Source organism: Hyla sarda, chromosome 3, assembly GCF_029499605.1.
Source record: "Hyla sarda isolate aHylSar1 chromosome 3, aHylSar1.hap1, whole genome shotgun sequence".
Lineage (NCBI taxonomy): Eukaryota > Metazoa > Chordata > Amphibia > Anura > Hylidae > Hyla > Hyla sarda.
Genome location: NC_079191.1, coordinates 320553527 through 320578547, shown reverse-complemented (window position 1 = coordinate 320578547; position 25021 = coordinate 320553527). Strand labels below are relative to the sequence as shown.

Sequence of the window (25021 nt, the reverse complement as noted above, 5' to 3'; positions counted from 1 at the left end):
AGCGCTGTTGTGTCGAGCACTGTACCCATCCTTGTAGGCTGTTTGGCTGTGTTATCGGGCGGGTTGTGGTTTGGATACGATCAGTACATGTCGCACCTATGGGATGATGATTGTGTATAGTCACCTCCGATAGGTGTCACGTAGGAGGTTGTGACTGGCAGCCAATCCTTTGTTTCTTGCTTTGTCAGTGAGTCACATTGGGTCAGATCTTATTCGTGAGTCAACAGGCAGAAGGGAGACGCTGTGAATGGGCTGCAGTCTGCTCGCTCTTCAGCTTCCATTACAATGATTGCAGTTGTGGTAATAGTCTCGCTGCTTAGTCATTTTTCTTTTCACACCCTCAAGCGATTGCTTCTTTGTTTCTAAGAGCCACCTGTTCCCAAGGAGCACGGGGAGGAAATGTGCAGACTGACCCACTGACAAGGGGTCCACAGCAGTGTTGGGAGGATTCTTGTGAACGCAGGAACGGTTCTGTCCACTTCTGCATTGTGATTTCTGTCATAAATGTTTTCTGTTTGGGTTCCACTCTACTGTCTGTTACTATCATGGAGGAAAAACACCACCTGTGATGGACCCTCTGACCAAGCCTCCTGTCCTGAAGTGACTAAAGTAACTTGGACACCTTCAATAACTCTCTCTGGCTATGCTTCCCAGTTCCCCTCTATACTTATGTTCTAAATGCCTCTGCCAGGGGTATTTTGGCTGAGTATCTTGATGGAGAACAAAAGGATCTGGTATTGAAACTTAGTGTAGCTGTCGTTAACAAAAACCTTTTATATAATGAAGATAATACCATTATATGTAGATTTGTAATATACATTAATTGAAAAATGTGTATATTTTTGGGAGAAAAATGCTGTCCCTGCACCTATTGCGTGTGTCTGTATGAGGAGTCCGAGTACAGGAAGTGAGGGCAGGACAGGCAGGGACCTGTGCAGGCTCCTGGCTTATCATATGATGTGTGGGCCCGGCTTGTCCAGTCACACTTCCTGTATTTGGACTCGTCACAGAGACACACAGACAATAGCTGTAGGGACAAAAATATACACATTTGTAACCAATGTATAAGACAAATATAAATGGTATTATCAACATTATATAAAAAAAAAAATATATATGTTTTTTACGACAAAGGGTTTATCTGACTTTTAACAAATTGACGGCCTGTACTCCAGATAGACCCCTGCTGATTTGATATTGTTGGCCTGACACCCTGTACCCAGCCAGGCTGTATCAGTGGAGTGCTGATCACACTATATAATGCTATGCAATAGCATTATATATTGAATGCAATCTAATGATTGCATAAAATAAGTCCCCTATGAGGACTTAACCTCTTAAGGACCAGGCCCATTATGGCCTTAAAGGGGTACTCTGGTGGAAAACTTTGTTTTTATAAATTTCAAAAAAAAAAAAAAAAAATTTTTTTTTAAAGAACTGGTGCCAGAAAGTTGAACAGATTTGTAAATTACTACTATTAAAAATCTATACCCTTCCAGTATCTTTTAGCAGCTGTATGCTACAGATGAAATTCTTTTTTAATTTTTAATTTTATTGGCTTGTCCCCAGTGTTCTCTGCTGACACCTGTTGCCCGTATCAGGAACTGTCCAGAGCAGGAGGAAATACCCATCGCAAACCTATGCTGCTCTGGACAGTTCCTGACACAGACAGAGGTGTCAGCAGAGAGCACTGTGGATAAGACAAAGAAGTTCAAAAAGAAAAGCTCACTCCTCCCCCCCCACCCCGCACTACCAGCGGTACTGGCTGGTAGTGCGGGGGACGCTGATCAGTTTGATGCTCTTTTTTTTTTTTTTTTTTTTTATATATATATATATTCAAATGAGGTGCTAACTGGCACTCTGACATCAGTGCTGGGCTGCAGCGCCGCCTAGCTCATCAATATTCCTCCCCTCTGTCTTCATTACAGAGCGGGGAGAAGAGGGAGAGGCAGAGGAAGGGATATTGATGAGCTGGGCGGCGCTGCGGCCCGGGACACTGACGTTAGTGCCAGTTAGCACCTCATTTGAATATACAGAAAATAGAAGATTAAGGCCGAACTTTGCGGCGGATCTGGGCATGGTAAGGATCAAACTGATCACTAGAGATGAGTGAACTTACAGTAAATTCAATTCCTCACGAACTTCTCGGCTCGGCAGTTGATGACTTTTCCTGCATAAATTAGTTCAGCTTTCCGGTGCTCCCGTGGGCTGGAAAAGGTGGATACAGTCCTAGGAGACTCTTTCCTAGGACTGTATCCACCTTTTCCAGCCCATCGGAGCACCTGAAAGATTAACTAATTTATGCAGGAAAAGTCATCAACTGCCGAGCCGAGAAGTTCGTGACAAATCGAATTTACTGTAAGTTCGCTCATCTCTACTGATCACTACCAGCCAGTACCGGGGGAGAAAGCTGACAGTTTTCCTTTTTAATAGGTCATTTACAAATCTGTTTATCTTTCTGCCACCAGTTGATTTGGGGGGAAAAAAAAATAAAAAATTCCACCACAGTAGCCCTTTTTTTAAATCACATTTATTTTTTTAAATTTTTTTTTTTTCCGTTAGTCCTCTTAGGGTCTATTTCATGCAATCTTCGTTGATCAGTGTTATTGGTGCTCTGCTGCTCTAGCCTGCATGGCAGGTTTGGCGCAATAAACACCGATTGGACATCAAGGAGACAGCTGTCACCGCAGCGGTCCAGAACAGCCTGCTGAGCTAACCAGCAAATGTTTTCTCCAGTTTTAGATGCTACGATCAACTTTCATTGCGGCGTCTGAAGGGTTAATACCGCACATCAGCCTGATTGGTGATGTCCGGTATTAGGTGCGGATCCTGGTTGCTGATAACAACCGTGACCCACCAGGTATGAAGCGCGCCCAGCTCTTGAGCGAGCTTCACATAATGGGAGCCGGCCATCAATGTAAATATATGTCCATGGTCATTAAGGGGGTTAATCACATTTAAAAAAAATTATGGTGTTCAGGTACAGGATAATTAAATTATATTTTGATAGTTCGGACATTTACGTATGCGGTGATACCAATTTTTTTTTTTTTTCATGCTTTCTGGCATAAAACAGGAAAAAGGGGACATTATATTTTAATTGGGTGAGGGGATTTTCACTGCTTTTTTTATTTTTATTTTTTACTTTCTAATATTTTCTTACACCTTTTTTTTTTTTTTTTTTTTCCCATGGCGGACTATTTATAGCCATCATTAGATAGCATATACTTAACAGTTCTGCTACTCTGGTCTGCTCGATGTCAGACCAGAGAAGACCCTAGGATGATGGCCGGAGGCGGGCCGTGGGTGTCCGATCATCCATTCAAAAGCCTGCATCTGTATTGATCATGGCATCTGAGGGGTTAATGGCGGACATCGGCACGATCGTTGATGTCCTCCATTACCGGCGGTCCCTGGCTGCTGATAGCAGCCGGGACCTGCTGTGTGTCTCTTTGTAAAGTTTAAAGAGATCTTACAAATTATTTAAAAAAATAAATAAAAACTCAAAAATGCTGATTTTTTTTTAAATTTTTTTTTATTTTTGTTGACATCATATATTAGGAAAAACAAACACAATAAAAACTACAGATCATGGCATAAAAAAAGGAGTCCTTATGCTCAGCATTAGTCTTATTCTCCACTGTGATTGGTTGCTTTGGGCAACAGTTTCCTAAATATAACCTAATGGCTTTGTGGCCTTTGCATCTATTAGATCCGGTCACAGTCCTATCCTACCTATAATCATATAGGGGGAGATTTATCAAAACCTGTGCAGAGAAAAAGTTGACCGGTTGCACATGGCAACCAATCAGATCGCTTCTCTCATTTTTTCAGAGACCTTTTCAACAAGGAAGTTGATTGGTTGCTATGGGTAACTGATCAACTTTTCCTCTGTACAGATTCTGATAAATCTCCCCCAGTGTCTTTAGTAAGCTCTTATGTATAGTACAGAGGCTATTGGTACCATTGTTCAGTTACCTTTACAACATTTCACTTTCTGACTCTTATTTAGGATTTGATAAGCTATAATCCTGGACAAGACATATGTACTCCGGCCCCGTGGTCACCACCCGGCTGTCTGTGAACTGGCACCGCGGTGTGCAGCTCAAACAGGTGGGTGGCAAATAAAAGATTGCGGGGGTCCCCAGCGGCGGGACCCCCTCGGTGAGACATCCTATCCCCTTTCCTTTGGATAGGGGATAAGATTTCTCAGGGCCTGAGTACCCCTTTAAAGGGGTTCTCCGGCGCTTACACATCTTTTCCCCTATCCAAAGTATAGGGGATAAGATGCCTGATCGCGGGAGTCCCGCCGCTGGGGACCCCCCGGGATCATGCACGCCGCACCCAATTTGTAATCAGTCCCCGGAGCGTGTTCGATTGCTGTCACGCCCCCTCCCGTAGGCTTGCATTGAGGGGCGGAGCGTGACGTCACACGGGGGCGGAGGCATGATGTCACATGCCGCCGGCCTTGTGGTCGTCGGTAATCAGACCCGGAGCGAACACGCTCCGGGGACTGATTACAAACAGGGTGCCGCGTGCATGATCACAGGCGTCCCCAGCTGCGGGACTCCCGCGATCAGGCATCTTATCCCCTATCCTTTGGATAGGGGATAAGATGTGCACCGGAGAACCCCTTTAAGGACCACGTTTTTTCCCGTTTTTGCAATTCTTCTTTGCACTGCCATCAGTCATTTTACCCAAAAATCTACGACGAAACGGGAAAAAATCATTGTGCGACGGAATTGAAGAAAAAACACCATTTTGTAACTTTTGGGGGCTTCTGTTTCTACGCAGTAAATTTTTCGGTAAAAATTACACCTTATCTTCTGTAGGTCTATACGATTAAAAATGATACCCTACTTATATAGGTTAGATTTTGTCCTTCTTAAAAAAAAATTATATGTTTAAAATTGTCATCTTCTGACCCCCATAACTTTTTAATTTTACCGCGTATGGGGCGGTATGAGGGCTAATTTTTTGCGCCATGATCTGAAGTTTTTAGCGGAACAATTTTTGTATTGATTGGCCGTTTTGATCGCTTTTTATTAATTTTTTTTCATGATATAAAAAGTGACCAAAAATAAGTTATTTTGGACTTTGGAATTTTTTTGCGCATACGCCATTGACCGTGCGGTTTAATTAATGATATATTTTTTTATAGTCTGGACATTTAGGCACGAGGCGATACCACATATGTTTATATTTATTTTGACTTGCATGCAGTTTTTTATTTTATGGGAAAAGGGGGATGATTTGGACTTTTATTAGGGAAAGGGTTTAAATGACATTTATTAACTTTATTTGACCTTTTTATTATTTTTTTTATTTTTTTTATTTTTTTTTGCAGTGTTATAGCTCCCATAGGCGGCTATAACATTGCACACACTGATCTTATACACTGTTCACTGCAAAGCCATAGTCCTGTTGAGTTTTATTTTCTTACCAAGAAGGACCACTAACTTCAGCTTCAGCATACTTACAACTTGGGAACTTAAAGGGGTAGTCCGCCCCTAGACATTTTATCCACTTTCTGAAAGGTAGGGTATAAGATGCCAGATCACGGGGGATCTGGCCACTGGGATCTCCAGGCTGGCATCGCGGGGGTTCTGAAAGCGGAAGCTTGGAGCTTCTGTGTTTGTGACGTCACGCCACTCCCCCTCCATTCATGTCTATGGGAGGAGACATGACGGTTGTGATCGCCCATCATCCGGCACGAAGTAGAGTTTGCTCTGTGCATTTGTTGACAGGGGTGCCGCGCCACAGATCATGGGTGAGTCCCAGCGGCCGGACCCCTGCTATCTGACTTCTTATCCCCTATCCTTTGGATAGGTGAAAAGATGTTAATGGGCAGAGTACCCTTTAATGGTGTTCGAAGGTTTTGTGCCTGGAGCACAACCATGCTGGTGTAACGCCTACTTGGTATTGCATACATTACCACTTGCTTTCTGCACATAAAGCAATGTCCATTTTATTTTTGTCAGTATCAAGCATTGACAGTAGTACGATGGAATGGAATGTGTAGCACTTGATGTCTATTGTGTTTTGTGGCAAATGTGATCGCTTTATGGCAAAAGTGATTGAAAATGTGGCCGATTTTTGTGAATAGGTGGATGGTCTATTTGATTCCCAATACGATAAGTAGGACTTGTTTGCTGGACTAATGCACTTGCTATTAAAGACTTCATACGAGATTTAAAAAACTCAGGACATTGGGGGAGATTGTCAACTTTTCCTCTCCACAGGTTTTGATAAAAGTGCCCATAGCAACCAATAAGATCACTGCTTTCATTATCAAGGCATCTGAAGAATAAAAGAAGCAATCTGGTTGCTTTGGGCAACTGGTCAACTTTTTTTTTTTTTTTTCTGCGCAGGTTTTGATAAATCTCCCTCATTGTCCTTTTAAGAAACATGCAGCCTTTCAGGTTTGCCCTATAGACTAAGCAAAGAGGAAAAAAAATATATATATATATATATATTTATATTTATATTAGGGCTGCATGATATGGGGAAAATGTGCTAGTGTGATTATGGGCGTAAATATTGCGATTTCGATATGCGATATAATAAATGATGAAATCCCGCCATTTCATGTTCAATCTCCTCCATTTCAGACCGCCCATTTCACATCTCCTCCATTTAACCTGTTAAGGACCAAGGGTGTACAGGTACGCCTTTGCTCCCTGGTACTTAAGGACCAAGGGCGACACCGGGGACCAGACGGTGGTGACTGCTGATATCTATCAGCAGGCACCCCGAGCAAATGCCCAGGGGGGGTCATCAGTGAATTCACACCAGCGATTTGCGCGGATTCCGGGTCTATGGTGACCCAGTGACCCGGAATATATGGGGGATTGCAGTTGTCAAAGACGCCCACGATTCCCCTGAAGGGATAGGCGTGCCGCCCCTCCTATCCCTGCTTTTGGTCGCCAGAAGCGACGACCCATAGCAGATCGGGGGGGGGGGGGTGTTACCTTTCGGTTTTCCCCTTCTGCCCACCCACATTAGGTGGGGCAGAACGGGGAAACCGACAGGGGACCGGCGGCAGAAGATCCACTTACCCATCCGGAGGCTGCGGGCGGCAATGTCGTGCCGGCTGGCTCACTGGATTCTACGGAAGCCGTTGAGTTGCCTAGCAACATCTGGAGGGCTACAGTCTGAGACCACTATACAGTGGTCTCTAAACTATTGCCCTCCAGATGTTGCAAAACTACAACTCCCAGCATGCCCAGACATCTGTTTGCTGTGTGGGCATGCTGGGATTTGTAGTTTTGCAACAGCTGGAGGGCTACCATTTGTAGATCACTGTGCAGGGATCTCTAAACTGTGGCCCTCTAATCTTGCAAAACTGCAAGTCCCAGCATGCCCTAACAGCAAACGGCTGTCTCGGCATGCTGGGAGTTGTAGTTATGCAACAGCTGGAGATACGCAACTACAACTACCAGCATGTCCTTTGGCGATCAGTACATGCTGGGAGTTGTAGTTTTGCAACAGCTGGAGGCACACTCGTTGGAGAATACTGCGTTAGGTAACAGAACCTAACTGAAGGTTTTCCAACCAGTGTGCCTCCAGCTGTTGCCAAAGTACAACTCCCAGCATGCACGGTCTGTCAGTACATGCTGGGAGTTGTAGTTTTGAAACAGCTGGAGGTTTGCCCAACCAGTACAGGGTACATTCACACTGGTATGTACAGGGTACATTCACACGGGCAGGTTTTACAGGGAGTCTCCTGCTTCAAGTATGAGCTGAGGCAAATTTTTCGCTGGCACGCAAACTCCCAGCGGGGAAACTCGCTGTAAACCTCCGCTTGTGTGAATGTACCCTAAAAGCGCTACACACACACACACACACACACACACACACACACACAGAATCAATAAAGGGTAAAACACTACATATACACCCCCTTACATTGTCCCCCCCCCCCCCCCCCCAAATAAAAATTAAAGACTTATTGTACGGCAGTGTTTCCAAAATGGAGGCCTCCAGTTGTTGCAAAACGACTGAATGTCCAGGCATGCTGGGAGTTTAGCAACAGCTGAAGGCACCCTGTTTGGGAATCACTGACGTAGAATACCCCTGTGCAATCCCGATGCAGTCCTCAAATGAGCATGGCGCTCTCCCACTTCAGAGCCCTGTCGTATTTCAAGGAAACAGTTTAGGGCCACATATGGGGTATTTCTGTACTTGGGAGAGATTGCACTACAAATTTTGGGGGGGCTTTTTCTCCTTTTACCCCTTATGAAAAGGAAAAGTTGGGGTCTACACCAGCATGTTAGTGTAAAACTTATTATTTTATTTATTTTTTTACACTGTTTTACACTAACATGCTGGTGTTGCCCCATACTTTTTATATGCTCAAGAGGTAAAAGGAGAAAAAGACCCCAAAATTTGTAACGCAATTTCTCCTGAGTACGGAAATACCCCATATGTGGGCGTAAAATGTTCTGCGGACGCACAACATGGCTCAGGAGTGAGATGGAGATGAGGGAACATACAGTAAATTCGATTTGTCACGAACTTCTCGGCTCGGCAGTTGATGACTTTTCCTGCATAAATTAGTTCAGCTTTCAGGTGCTCCGGTGGGCTGGAAAAGGTGGATACAGTCCTAGGAAAGAGTCTCCTAGGAATGTATCCACCTTTTCCAGCCCACCGGAGCACCTGAAAGCTGAACTAATTTATGCAGGAAAAGTCATCAACTGCCGAGCCGAGAAGTTTGTGACGAATCGAATTTACTGTAAGTTCGCTCATCTCTACTCCTGAATAAATTCTGCCTGGTGAAGTAGAGTTTTGGTTGTCAAGAAGTTATAAAATACAGCACAAGATATTTGTATTTTCTACTTTAATTAACATTTTATCATTGTTGCATTTCCTCTCACAAGGTTTAGATAGAAAGACTGGGTACTCTACTAGTTTTGTCAAAAGTTTAAAAACCAGTAAAATGCTTATCTGACTAAAAGATCTAAACATCACTGAAGCAGCAAACATTGTAAAAACACAATTTGTGTCAGTCTCAAAGTGTTTTGTCTCGACTATAGACCTGTATTATGGATTTGTGTTCTCTGGACTCCTTTGACTAACGTAAGTAGAATATGGAGATAATACAGCCTCTGATTGTGCCTTATCTGAAAAATGGAATGGCCCAGATTTATCAAGAGCTGTCTGCTCTACCCATAGCAACCAATTACTGCTCAGCATTTGTTTCATCAGAGCTTGTTAAGATATGAATTGTGAGCTATGTTGGGTTGCTATGGGCAAAACACAACAGTTTATATCTAGGACAGACTGTCCCTTGTTTATCAGTGTATAGAAAGAGCCACGTAATGTAGCCAAGTGAATAACTAGTTACTAACCTTTTATTTCTTTGTGTGTGTGAAATAGACTTGATACATTTTGTATCTCCTTTAGCTGTTACATGTGCTGGGATTGTGACCTGTATGGTAATGCTCTCCAGAACCTTTACTGTGCAGGGTTCTGGAGAGCATTACCAGATCAGGAAAAAAAATGTTGACTTGCTCTGCTGCTATATTTATATATAATAAATCCTGAGTGGTGCAGTGTATATATATATATATATATATATATATATATATATATATATATATATATATATATATATATATATATATTTATATATATATTTATATATATATATATATATATATTTATATTTTAATATATATACACTAAGGCGAGAAAAGCTGCCAACACTACATAGGAGCTGTGAGGAATATATAAATATATATTCCTCACAGCTCCTATGTAGTGTTGGCAGCTTTTCTCGCCTTAGTGCGGGGGGGGGGGGGGGGGGGCACAGAGACTGTGCAAGAGTATCTTACTAATGCCTTCCAAGAAGACCCCTGTAATTGCAGAGTGTAGGGAAAAAGTCTGCAGATAATTAGAATAATGAACAGCCTGGGGTATTAGGGGTAAGCCAGGGGCAGCACAGTCTTTAGGTGCATGGCCCTGGCTGAACCTGCACTGTATGGAACTGATTCCAGCAGGAGATACGGGGTGCTGGCCCCTGGTGCTATGCCTATTCATAGCACTGAACAGTAATAGCAATCTAAAGGATTGCTATGTATACTCCCCTGTGACATAAAAAAAAATAATAATAATTTGAATAATTTTTTGCTTGTTTGCGCCATACATTTTTAGGGCAAGATTAAGATGTCATTGCAAAGTACAATTGGTTGCTCAAAAAACAAGCCGTCATATGGGTCTGTGGGTGGAAAGTAAGAGTTATGGCTCTAAGAAGGCGAGGAGGGATAAAAAGAATGCGAAAATGAAATTGGCTCAGTCCTTATGGCAAAAATGATCTGTGTCCTTAAAGTGTGTTTGTCGTTAACAAAAACTTTTGATATAATGTAGATAATACTATTATGTATATTTGTAATACACATCGATTTAAAAATGTGTGTATTTTTGAGTGAAAAAATTAGGGATCGGCCTATATTCACCATTTTTGACATTTTCGGTATCGGCAATTACCTTGCCGATATGTTGATAATGCCCCATCCCTGGTTTTATAATTACCTGTGCCCGGGGTCCGCGCTACTTCTGGCTTCTGCAACGTCCTGCGCTATTGCTGTGCTCTGTGCAATGACGAGTGATGTCCTCAACGCGACGTCACAGTGCGCACAGTGACAGCTCAGGACACCGCTGGAGCCAGAAGTAGCACGGACCCCATGAACAGGTAATTAGTAAACCAGGGATGGGGGAGGCAATGGGGCAGCGGCGGTGGTTGGACTAGGGAGGACCCCAGGACAGGCAGGTGGAGAGTAGCGGGTGGCGGCGGCGGTCTCTGGCCCCGTAAAAGCCACTGCAGTTCATTGATTTAAAGCACCCGCTTTAAATCCTTGTTCTGCATCGGCCTCTGTGGGGCCGGGGGGGGGGGGGGGGGGGGGTAATAGCCTATAACGTGTGCCGGAATATCGGTATAAGTTATCGGCCTCAAAGTTAACATATTATCGGTATCAGTATCTGCCCTAAAAAATCAAGATCTGTCAATCCCTAGAAAAAATGCTGTGTGTCTCTGTGAGGAGTCCAAATACAGGAAGGGAGGGCGGAACAAGCAGGGCTCTGTGCAGGCTCCAGGCTTGTCAATCTGCTGTGTAAGACAGGACCATGTCACAAAGCCTCCCTGCACAGAACTCGGCTTTCTGTATTTGGACTCCTTACAGAGACGCACACACAATAGCTGAACGGACAAAAATATACCCATTTTTTAACCATTGTATAAGACAAATATACACATATTATCTACTTTATATAAAAAGTTTTTGTTTACAGGTACACTTTAAGGGGTTTAATAGATGTTAATATCGGCCAGGCGAAAAAGTGTGTAGGCAGCAGTGGCAAATTCTTAGTAAGGTTTGAGATAAGCCCCTAAGTCATGGTTCCACTTCATATTTATTAACCCCAAGCCAAGCCCATTTTAACCTTAAAGGGGTACTCCGCCCCTAGACATCTTATCCCCTATCCAAAGCATAGGGGATAAGATCTCAGATCGCCGGGGTCCCGCTGCTGGGGGTTCGCTCTGTGCGTAATGACAGGTGATACAGGGGACGGAGCAGCGTGACGTCATGGCGTGATGTAACAATGCTCCGGCGCCTGTATTGCCCGTCATTACGTGCAGAGCGAACTCTCTCTGTGCAGTAATAGCGCGGTGCCGCAGCGGCAATCCCAGGGGTCCCCAGCAGCGGGACCCCGGCTATCTGACATCTTATCCCCTATGCTTTGGAGGGTTTCGTTTTCACACTGTACAATTTACGGTAAAAATGACATGTTCTTTATTCTGTGGGTCAATACGATTAAAGTGATACCCATGGCTAGATACTTTTATATTTTTTTACCGCTTAATAAAAAAAAAATCTAAAACTTTTTGTACAAAATCAGTAATCTAAAATCGCCCTATTTTGACCACCTATAACTTTCATTTTTCCGTATATAGGGCGGTATGAGGGCTCATTTTTTGCACAGTCATCTGTTCTTTTTATTGATACTACATTTGCATATATATATATATATAGCTTTTAGATCATTTTTTATTTTATTTTTTGGAATAAAATGTGACAAAAAAGCAGCATTCTTGGATATTTTTTATGTTTACGCCGTTCACCGTACGGGATCATTAACATTATATTTTGATCGAACACTTACGCACGTGGTGATACCAAATATGTTTATATATATATATTAAAAAAAAGTTTACCCTTTTTGGGGGTAAAATGGGAAAAACTGACAATTTTCATTTTTATTGGGGGAGGGGGCGGTTTTTTCACTTTTTTTTTTACACTTTTTATGCCCCGATAGGGGACTATCTATAGCAATCATTTGATTGCTAATACTGTTCAGTGCTATACATAGAACATAGCACTGATCAGTGTTATCGGTGATCTTCTGCTCTGGTCTGCTGAATCTCAGACCAGAGCAGGAGACGCCGGGAGACGGCAGCACTGCGGGCGATCCGATCATCTATTTTAACGTGCGCATTGCCGCAGATGCCGTGATCTGTACTGATCGCGGCATCTGAGGGGTTAATGGCGGACAGCCGCGCGATCGCCGATGTCGTCCGTTAGCGGCGGGTCCTGGGCTGCTAATAGCATCCGGAACCTGCTGTGTATGGCGCAGGCATCTCTCCGATGCTCAGTCGTACACAAGAGGTAAATTTACGTCCTGGTGCGCGAAGTACTGCCAAACCAGGACGTACATTTACGTCCATGGTTGTTAAGGGGTTAAAATATATATATATATATATATATATATATATATATATATATATATATATTTTTTTTTAGCTATTGTCAGAATAAAGGAATCCACTGTACACAGATGTATCATAATTTAATCTTGAGTTGTTTTCCCCCCCCAATCTGACAATGTGTTGCTGATAGGACAAAGCAGTTGATGGTCTTGTGTAATCCTATGAACAATACACCATAAAGTAGTGGACAGGCTTCTCTAATCTTTGCACAAAGCATAGTAATTAGTTTAGCCTGTGGGCTAAATCGATGTGAATTTATCAAGTAGAGGCTGCCTGCTGGACACTTCATAACTTATAGATGGAGCTTCAGGCCCTGGTGAGAGCATTGGTTACTGACAGAACACTTTGCTTGGGAGGAAGATTTTATTTCTGGAATCTATCATCTGTCACGAGGACTGACACTTACTATAAAACTAACCTGTTTTATCTGTTCTACTGCTGCTGGCCAGCGCTGCCTGCTAATCTGTCTACACCACTAGCTAATGTGCAGTAGAGAATATTTCCGTAAGAACTGCAGCTTATGTCATTGTCCACATTAATATGCCTACGAGAAAGGGGATCTGGGAATACACTGCTCCAAAAAATAAAGGGAACACTAAGAACACATCCTAGATCTGAATGAACTACAGTGGGGATCAAAAGATTGGGCACCCCAGGTAAAAAATTTATATTAATGTGCATAAAGAAGCCAAGGAAAGATGGAAAAATCTTCAAAAGCCATCAAATTACAGATTAGACATTATTCTAATGTCAACAAAATTAGATTTTATTTCCATCATTTACACTTTCAAAATAACAGAAAACAAAAAACTGCATCTGCAAAAGTTTGGGCACCCTGCAGAGTTAATATGTTGTACTGCCCCCTTTGCCAAATATCACAGCATGTAAACGCTTTTTGTAGCCAGCCAATAGTCTTTCAATTCTTGTTTGAGGTATCTTTGCCCATTCTTCCTTGCAAAAGTCTTCCAGTTCTTTGAGATTTCTGGGCTTTATGTCACGCACTGCTCTTTTAAGGTCTATCCATAGATTTTCAATTATGTTGAGGTCAGGAGATTGTGAAGGCCATGGCAAAACCTTCAGTTTAAGCCTCTGGATGCAATCCCCCGTGGATTTCGAGGTGTGTTTAGGATCATTATCCAGCTTTTTCACAGATTGCATCAAGTTAGCATCCAAAATTTGCTGACATTTTATTGAATCCATTTTTCCTTCTACTTGTGAGATGTTCCTTGTGCCACGTGCTGCAATACAACCCCAAAGCATGATTTATCCACCCCCATGCTTAACAGTTAGACAGAGGTTATTTTAATTAAATTCTGTTCCCCTTCTTCTCCAAACGTACCTTTGCTCATTCCGGCCAAAAAGTTAAATTTTAACTTCATCGGTCCACAAAACTTGTTTCCAAAATGTATCAGGCTTGTCTATATGTTCATTTGCAAAGTTCAGTTTTTGTGGTGAGGATGTAGAAGAGGTTTTCTTCTGATGACTCTTCCATGAAGACCATATTTGTACAAGTATATCTTTATAGTTGAATAGTGTACCACAACTCCAGTGTCTGCCAGATCTTTCTGGAGGGATTGTACAGTCAAATGTGGGTTTGTAATTGTTTTTCTCACAATCCTGCGAGCTGTCCTGTCTGATATTTTTCTTGGTCTTCCAGATCTTGCTTTAACTTCCACTGTTCCTGATGAATGCCATTTATTAATTACATTCCAAACAGAGGATATTGACATCTAAAAATGTTTTGCTATCTTCTTATAGCCTTCTCCAGCTTTGTGAGCGTCAACTAATTTTCAGTTTCAGATTTCTAGACAACTGCTTAGAAGAACCCATGGTGCTGATTGTTGGGGCAAGGTCAGATGAGTCTGGGCATTTAAAACCTTTGAGATTGACATCACCTGGTCTTCCCAGATGATGATTGAGAACAATCCATGACACTGGCAGGTCTCAGCTTTGCAAAGGGGGCAGTTCGTGGTATAAATTCTGCAGGGTGCCCAAACTTTTGCAGATGCCATTTTTTTTTTTTTTTTTTTTGTTATTTTGAAAGTGTAAATGATGGAAATAAAATCTAACTTTTGTTGACATATTATAAGAATGTCTAATCTGTAATTTGATGCCTTTTGGAGATTTTTCCATCTTTCCTTGGCTTCTTTATGCACATTAATACAAATTTTTACCTGGGGTGCCCAAACTTTTGATGTCCCGCCTCGGCCGGTGATAGGCTGAAGCTCCGTGTGACGTGCTGGGCTAAAAGGAAGTAAGAAGCAAACAGCCCGGCGACCGAACACCTGTACCGGAGCTCCGGGGGCACGTAGGCAGGCAAGAGAAATTTTTTTTTTTTTTTTTTTTTGCAGCCCGGACCGGATAAAATAAAAGTGCACGCCGGACTACTCCTTTAAAACAAGTCAAAATGAGGCTCATTAGTGTGTGTGTGTGTGTGTGTGTGGCCTCCACGTGCCCGTATGACCTCCCTACAGCGCTTGGGCATGCTCCTTATGAGGTGGCAGATGGTTTCCTGAGGGATGTCCTCCCAGACCTGGGCTAAAGCATCAGCCAACACCTGTACAGTCTGTGTTGCAACGTGGCGTTGGTGGATGGAGCAAGACATGGGCCCTCATTTACTTAGCAATCAGGTAAGAAAGCAACATAGACTTACAACCCAATTTTCTATTTTCCCCTGGTATTTATTATGTTGCAACCTGTTTGTTGCACTTGCGTCTTTTTTTGGCTTGGTTTCAAACTCCTGAGTTGTAGGGAAAAAATCCACAACAATTCAACAAATTGGGGTTGGAAAGCTTTATAAATACGTGGGAGAGCTCAGAAATGTGGTGTTACGCCCCTTTTTCGGGGTTGGGAGAATCCGAATCGGGTCTGTCCGCAAAAAATGTTGCATCGTGTCTCTGACTGTCGCACGATGTCTGCGACTTGTCGCAGACAAAGATGCGACAAAAAACCTGACAAAACAAGTCGGGTTTAGAGTAGTAAATGAGGGCCATGATGTCCCAGATGTGTACAATCGGATTCAGGTCTGGGGAATGGGCGGGCCAGTCCATAGCATCAATGTCTTCCTCTTGCAGTAACTGCTGACAACCCCAGCCACATGAGATCTAGCATTGTCTTTCAGGAACCCAGGGCCAACTGCACCAGCATATGGTCTCACAAGGGGTCTGAGGATCTCATCTCTGTACCTAATGCCAGTCAGGCTACCTCTGCCAAGCACATGAAGGGCTGTGCGGCCCCCCAAATAAATGCCACCCCACTCCATTACTGCCCACCGCCAAATCGGTCATGCTGGAGGATGTTGCAGGCAGCAGAACATTTTCTACAACGTCTCTAGACTCTGTCATGTCTGTCACATGTGCTCATTGTGAACCTGCTTTCATCTGTCTAGAGCACAGGGCGAATTTGCCAGTCTTGCATCCTGCACGGTGTTGGGCTGTAAGCACTAGGGATCGACTGATTATCGGTATGGCCGATATTATCGGCCGATAATCACGATTTTGGGCATTATCGGTATCGGCAATTACCTTGCCGATAATGCCCCGCCCCCACCGCACCGCGACTGCCACCCCCCCCCCCCCGATCTGCCGCACCGCACCCCCGACCCACCGCACCGCGTGATGCACCCCCCACCGTGATGCTGGGCGTATATCGGTCGGGCCCCTCCCCCACCCTCCGAGTCAATAAAAAAATTTAACTTACCCGTAATGGGGGTGGTCCGGTCCATCCATCCTTCCTGTAGTGTTCGGGGGTGTTCCGGGTGGAGCGTGAACCGGTCCGGGCTGTACTTCATCTCCGGCGGTCATCTTCTCCACTCCGGGCAAGCTCCGGCCTAGTACGCTGCATAGACGCCGCTATGCCGTGATGTCAGGTGCGTCGCTGCGCACGGGCGTCACTGCGCAGCGGCGTCTATGCTGCGTTACTAGGCCGGAGCCTGCCCGGAGTGGAGAAGATGACCGCCGGAGAAGGACAGCCCGGACCGGTTCACTCTTCACCCGGAACGCCCCCGGACACTACAGGAATGAAGGATGGATGGCCCGGACCACCCTGACAGGTAAGGGGAGAGAAGCGGGTGGTGGCGGCGGTGGCCTATGGCCCCGCAAAAGCCACTGCAGATCATTGATTTAAAGCGCCCGCTTTAAATCAATGATCTGCAGCGGTGTCGCAGGGGGTTAAATAGCCGATAACTTATACTGGAATATCGGTATAAGTTATCGGCTATCGGCCCTAAAAAACGATATCGGTCGATCCCTAGTAAGCACAACCCCCACCTGTGGATGTCGGGCCCTCTTACCACCCTCATGGAGTCTGTTTCTGACCGTTTCAGTGGACATATGCACATTTGTGGCCTGCTGGAGGTTATATAAAAATATTATAATATTTAAATATTACACATATCTGTCTCTGTTCCACAGTCATGTCCAAACGGCTAAAGATATTAACATGAAACTTGGCACACATGTTACTTATGTCAACAACAAACATAGGATAGGTGATTTAACCCTTACTCACCCCCATTTGCTAGGGTCGGGGTTTTTGGTTAAAGTCCCATACAAGTCAATGGGAAATATGTTACTGCATAAATTCCAAACGGCTGGAGATATTTCGATAATACTTGGTCACATATTAGTTATATGTCCACTTAAAATATAGGATGGTTAATTTAACCCTTAACTACCCCCATTGGTGAGGGTTGGGGTTTTTGTTTAAAGTCCCATGCAAATCAATGGGAACTGTATCTTCCCACATAACTTCCATACGGCTGGAGATATTTCAATACCTGGTACACATATTACGGGTCGGGATAGGAGGTCTGGATATGAGGTCTGGATATGAGGTCTGGATATGACAACAGTATATGAGGACGGGATATGAAGTCAAAAGCTTCCTCTGTTGATTTTCCTCCACAACAAGGATTAGGAAGGAAAAACCGGGCAACGCTGGGTACTCAGCTAGTTATTTTATATATTAGGACAACAGGTAACATCACAGGCTATTGCACACCAGCACGGACTCCACAAATAAGTATCTATCTTCCCATTATTTTTAGTGACAACTACAGTGCAGTTTTGTTTTTCTGACAGATTTTAAAATCCATGCGGGAGGTTTATCAAAACTTGTCCAGAGGAAAAGTTGCTGAGTCGCCCATAGCAACCAATCAAATCGCTTCCTTCATTTTTCAGAGACCTTTTCTAAAGAAGCAATCTGGTTGCTATGGGCAACTCAGAAACTTTTCCTGTGAACAGGTTTTAATCTCCCCCATGTGTGGAAAAAGTGACCTCACACATTGGTGCACTTGTGTGTGGATTCCACAAGGAATCTGTGCGCAAATAGTGTCAGGTAGCTAGGGCAAGTTATAGTCCCTTTTGTATGGGGCTAATCTGCATCTAAAACAGCAGTGAAACCCAAGGCATTGTCATAATCTGCATTAGAATTCCAAGGGTATGCCTCAGATTTCTGACATGAATTCAGAGGCTACGGGTACTTTGACACTACAGAATTCCACCGTGTGAACTTTAGAGTGAATGGGTCTCTGCAGGTGATGGCTCAGTGGCCCGCGGCCCTAGCGCTGAAGTATTATTGGCGGCAGCTGCCAGATGTAATCTTCGCTCGCTGAATTCAGTGAGATTCCGCAATGTGAATGCACCCTAAATCTTCAGCCTCTTTACTGGAAAACGTTTTATTTTAATTTTTATTAACTGGTGCAAGAAAGTTAAACAGATTTGTAAATTACTTCTGTTTAATTAATTAATCTTTCCAGTACTTATCAGCTGCTGTATGCTCCAGAGGAAGTTATTTTCTTTTTGAATTTCCTTTGTCTGACCACAGTGCTCTCTGCTGACACATCTGTCCATTTTAGGAACTCTCTGGAGCAGGATAGGTTTGCAATGCAATTGCTCCTACTCTGGAAAGTTCTTAAATTTGACAGAGGTGTCAGCAGAGAGCACTGTAGTCAGAAAGAAAGAAAATTCAAAAAGAAATGGACTTCCTGTGGAGCATATAGCAGCTAAGTACTGGAAGGATTAAGATTTTTAAAGAGAAGTAATTTACAAATCTGTTTAACTTTCTAGTTGATTATTTAAAAAAATCCAGCCAAGTACCCCTTTTAATGTCCATGTTAACGAGCACTTATGGGTCTGGTTGATTCAACAACACTGAAGTAAAGTGACTTTTTATCCAAAAAATGTTATGCAGTTAAAATGGCCAGTAACCCCTTCATGACCCAGGGTTTTTCCATTTTTGCACTTTCGTTTTTTCCTCCTTACCTTTAAAAAAAACATAACTTTCTATTTTGCACCTAAAAATCCATATGATTGCTTATTTTTTGCGCCACCAATACTACTTTGCAGTGACATTAGTCATTTTACCCAAAAATCCACAGCGAAACGGGAAAAAAAAATGATTGTGAGACAAAATTTAAGAAAAAAACACAATTTTGTAACTTTTGGGGGCTTCCGTTTCTACACAGTACATTTTTCGGTAAAATATACACCTTATCTTTATTCTGTAGGTCCATACGGTTAAAATTATACCCTACTTATATAGGTTTGATTTTGTCGCACTTCTGGAAAAAAATCATAACTACATGCAGGAAAATTTATATGTTTAACATTCTCATCTTCTGACCCCTATAACTTTTTTTTATTTTACTGTGTATGGGGCGGTATGAGGGCTCATTTTTTGCGTCGTGATCTGAAGTTTTTTAGCGGTACCATTTTTGTAATGATCAGACTTTTTGATCGCTATTTTTTCATGATATAAAAAGTGACCAAATACGCTATTTTGGACTTTGAAATTTTTTGGCGCTTACACCATTGATCATGCAGTTTAATTAACTATATATTTTTATAAATCGGACATTTCCGCACGTGGCGATACCACATATGTTTTGTTTTTATTTACAGTTTTTGTTTTTTTTTTAAATGGGGGGGGGGGGGGGGGGAAAGGGGGGTAATTCAAACTTTTATTTGGGAAGGGGTTAAATGATCTTTTATATTTTAACTTTTTTTGCAGTGTTATAGCTCCCATAGGGAGCTATAACACTGCACACACTGATCTTTTACATTGATCACTGGTTTCTAATAGGAAACCAGTGATCAACGATTCTGCCGCTTGACTGCTCATGCCTGGATCTCAGGCACTGAGCAGTCATTCGGCGATCGGACAGCGAGGAGGCAGGTAGGGATCCTCCGGCTGTCCTGTAAACTGTTCGGAATGCCGCGGTGATGCCGAACAGCTCCCTGAGCTAACCGGCATTAGTTAACTTTCACTTTAGACGCGGCATTCAACTTTGAACGCCGCGTCTAAAGGGTTAATAGCGCGCGGCACCGTGATCACTGCCGCGCGCTATTAGCCACGGGTCCTACCCGCTATGACGTTGGGCCACGGCGTGGCCCTGCGTTATAGAATAGGAGCCGACCCATGACGTACATGTATGTACGTTATTACTCCATGCCCATAGAATAATATAAAATAAATATTTTTTGTCCAACTGAGATTATAAGAAACTATTTTTCACTGGGAGCCAAGTTATACGTGACATGTATGCTATTTACCATTATAACTCCAGAAGTGTTGCTAACCATAAGACCACCAATATACACATTTACTTGTTGTTTTCCGGCCACCTCCTAATGATTAGTTTACAGTACAGAATTTCAAGGTAGAATCCACAAGAAATTCCACACAGATTCTGCTGTGCAGCACACTTCCATTCCCTTCAGTGGGTTTTCCTTTTGCTGTGTTCACACTGCTGAAGTTCTGTTACTGATTTCTGCCAAAATTCAACAGTAAAAGCACTTAAACCTATAGACTTTTGTATTTCTGCAGTAATCGCCATGGTAATAAGCACTGCTTTATCGTAATTTATACTTCATTTACCATGAAGCAAAAAGTTTGCTGATCCATAGTGTGTACGTACCCTAACAGTCTGCTTACACTGTTTAGCTATAGTCATTCACATTTCTGAAAGTGCCAGGAAGTGTATTTCACTATAAATAAGAACAAAGAATTTTCTATGAACTGTAATATTTGACTAGTTTTGTAGCTTGGTGCTGCTTGTTCCCAAGCCTGTATTGTTATGCTATCTAGTAAAAACAATATCCCTTAGTTATATTTTTGCCATTTACTGGGGACAGTTGGTAAATTTAAATTTGTTGTATATTATTTCTATTATTTATTTATTTATTTTAAATCCATAACTGCATCTGTATAGTTAAACTATAGCAATATATAAATGCTTACATATTCTTGGTTGCTCTGAAGAAGCACTCGAGATTCCCCCCCCATATAATGGACACTAACCATCACAAGTCCTATAGTGCCATCTGTTATATTCCAGCACAGTTGCATCCATACATTTCATCACTGTAGCTATGTCATGTGATCACTACTCTGACCACTAAAAAAATTATAGTGCTTAATGTGATCTTTTAAACTACAGGATGAGATGACCACCTATTAGAGCTTGAGTGGAAAGGGGTCTGTGAGCTGCCAGTAGATATCTATCTGTATACTGCTGCTGTCTCTATATAATCTGCATATATAGTAAACCTCTCCCCTGAGGCTGTGTTCACATGTTATGTTTTTGCTGTGTGTTTTTTGCATTTTCACAATGATTTTTCACCTTTTTTACCATCATTGCAAAAGTTGCTGTAAAAATGCATAAAAACATGGTAAAAATGTAACGTGTGAACGCAGCCGGAATCTTTACTCCTAAATCTAATCCGTTCACCTGGATGAACTCCAGCAGCCTGATTAGATGAACTGCAGCAGTGAAACTCCACCCCACCCCCTCTGTGCAAATCCAGAGGCTTCATGGGAAATGTAGGCAGCATTAGAAAAGCATTTGTGTTGACTAAAAATCCATGCCACATCAGCTAAAACAGGTAAACATAAGGCAATCCTGGAGTGCTTCTTTACATTAAGTAAATTATTGATTTGTTTTGGGCTTTACATGCTTTATCTTTCTCTTATAGTATTGGATCAATGAGTACACGTCATCCCTGGGAATTGGGGTCTTCCACTCGGGCATTCAGGTGTATGGTCGAGGTATGTGTTATATATTTTTTTTAAAGACCTTGGCCCAGACTTTCTAAAAACTGTTCTTAGACAGCATACACTTAAAGGGTGGTGCCATGAACCACTTTTCCACAGCAAACTTATTTTACAGTGTTGTTATAGGGAATAATATCCCTCCCCGCCTGCCAAGTGAATTTGGTGTTACAGATTGTAATATAATAGCTATAGTAGTACATAATATATATTTACCTCATCCTGGCCACCCTAATTTACCCTTAGTAAGCCGAAAAACAGGACAGAAATGTGGTTGACTACAGTTTTGTGCACTACAAAAAAACTTTCACAACCGGATACATCTTGTTGTGTACATTTTTGTTTGGGATGTCAATATATGGTTTGCCATGTGGTTTTCAAATAAAAAAAACTGTATACAGAACCGTATAGCAAAATTGTGATGTGAATGCACCATGTATTAGTATGTAAGTGAATTTATGCTGCTGTATATTCACTATTTGTGAGGAGAACTGATCATGTTTGACCAGAAGAGAAAACAGCCTACAGGATGTATCCCATGAACACAAACAAAAACAAAACACGAGAGGATTGGTTGGGCTACCTTTTTCATATATGGTTTATTTTTAATAATTACTTGTGTTTGCAAATAGATTTCATTTCACATATTGGATCAGTTTAGACCTATTTATCTTCATAGTAAAACCCTGAGATATATCATGCTTCAAAACTTATGCCCTATCCGCTTCATAGGGGATAAGTTTTAGATCGCAGAGGTCCGACCACTGGGGGCCCCAGCTCTCTCCAGGAACGGGGTATGTTGACCCCCGCACAAAGTAGTGGCCGACACACACCCTTAATATATCTCTTTGGGAGAGCTGAATGAGATGCCTCCCATGGAGAGGTCGTGTCGGCTGCCACCTCGTGCGGGGGTCAACAGGCACAGTTCCCAGAGAGAGCTGGGGCCTTATACAGGAGATTGCAAGGGTTCCCAATAGTTGGTCCCCCGCGACATTCTTGGTGGACATTCTGCACGTTTTCTGCCGTGTGAACCCAGCCTAAAGCCGTGTTCAAATGCACGACTTCACGGACCTGTGGAAATGCCACCTTAGACTGTTTAGTCAAAGTTTAAAGAGTATTATTTTATGCAAATTGCACCAGCATTCTGGCACATTTCCAAACGTAAATCTGCCCTATTATTTAAATTTACAATAATAAGGATTATATTGAAGCATCCCTCCCCACCATCACTTCCTCATACGTATTTTGTATGAATTCATTGTAAATATTCAAAGCTTTTTTTGTTTTTTTTTTGTTTATACATTCCACAGCACTGTCTATCTGAAATACAGAGATGTTCAAATTGTACCTGTTTTAGTGTCTTTTTAAAAACTTGTCAAACATTTTTATAATTTGTGGTCTGAGTGTTCGAAATTGAACATAGCAACACCTAATCCCAGTTGGGGTCAGGTGCACATTTTCCACCAGGAATGTGTATATTCTTCCATTATTCAAGTACCAATATAACAAATAATGCCACTGTAAAACTGGTATGTGGCCTCTATATGGTTAGTGAACAGACTCATTTTGCATTGCAGACCACATATGAAAACACCATACTCAAAGGCTGCAGTTACCGGCAAAGTAAATAACTATCAGTGGCCCTGTTGCCTTTCCTGATTTTTCACCAGGAAAGGCCATCTTCTGCTGGCTCAGGACGTTTGACCGGATCTGGTCTCTGAGCTCTAGCCCTACTAGGTGTGTGTGTGTGTGTGTGTGTGTGTGTGTGTGTGTATATATGTGTGTGTGTGTATATAGATAGATATAGATATATTATAGAGATAGATAGATAGATATATTATAAAAATCTATATATATTGTAAAAAAAAATTAAAAATATATATTATAAAAAAATATATATATTATTTTTTATAATATATTTTTATAATATATATATATTTTTTTATAATATGTTTTTATAATATATATATATATATATATATATATATATTATAAAAAAAAAATATATATATATATATTATAAAAAAATTATATATATATATATATGTATAATATATATATGTATAATATGTATATGTATATATATATATATATATATATGTATATATATATATATATATATATATATTATAAAATATAATCTTTATTGTTACATGTAGGGAAGGATGAGATGTGTTTTCTACCATGCTGCCTTGTGTTAAACAATGTCATAGGCACAGACAGGCAATGAATACAGCAGCTTTTGCAGACTTCTTGTGTGGAAAGAATCTACTGTTCTGCAGCAGGTTAGGCAGAGGACTGGCAGGTATACTGTGGGAGGGCTGTAATGAAGAGCTGAGGGAATCCATTGCATTCTGGGAATTGTACGGTCATAGGAAGAGAAATTACTGAGCAACAAAACAAAAAGGGTTTTTGGTGGTTTCAGAACTGGGGCAGACAGGTAAGCAATGCTTTATACTTCTGCCGTATTATTTTTTATACCTGATGCTGCAATACCACTTTAATGCTTGTTAACGAATATTTCTGCAGCTGGAATTTATTGCACCAGGGACATGCAGTTCCGGGCGCCATGCAGGTGAATTTTTGAGGCCTTTAGCCTGGCTTCGGCAAACAGATCACCACAACTGACTAGTAACATAAGATGTTAGATCGCAGGTGTCCCGCCACTGGGGAACCCTGCGATCTCTGGCCCTCCTAGCCGCTTCCGCGGTTGTGATGTCACACCACACCCCCTCCATTCATGTCTATAGAGGGGGCGTGATGGCTGGTACATAGCCGTCACGCCTCCTCCCATAGACGTGAATGGAGGGGGCTTGGCAGCTCGCATCGCTAGTCATCGGGCACGGAGCGGAGTTTGCTCTTTGCACCGAATGACGGGTGCCTTGCCGGTGATTGCGGGGGTCCTGCCGCTGGAATATAGAATAAGAGGTTTCCAGTGTAGTACCCCCTCATTAAAAAAAAAAAATATTGAAATTCTAAAGTTTTTTTTAATTCTTTTAAATATTTAAACGTGGCGGAAATTATACATATTTTGGTATTGCTGGAATCAGACCGATTTTAAAGTGTGAAAATAACAGGTCAGTTTGACCACAAGGTAAATGACACAAAAGAAAACCACCAAATTCGCAAAGTCTTTTTTTTTTTATTTTTTTTTTATTTTTTTTTTCAATTTTTTTTGCTTCGGAGCATATGTTATGGAAAAATGAA

General features: G+C 42.1%; 1 protein-coding gene across 1 annotated transcript in view; it reads left to right on the top strand.

The window, feature by feature from the left end:
• Nucleotides 1-25021, top strand: part of DESI2 (desumoylating isopeptidase 2) — a 51585-nt gene that overhangs the window by 6215 nt on the left and 20349 nt on the right. Inside the window, exon 2 of the mRNA XM_056567185.1 lies at nt 21739-21811. Within this exon, the coding sequence (XP_056423160.1) occupies nt 21739-21811 (73 nt within the window). The remainder of the gene's footprint in view (nt 1-21738; nt 21812-25021) is intronic.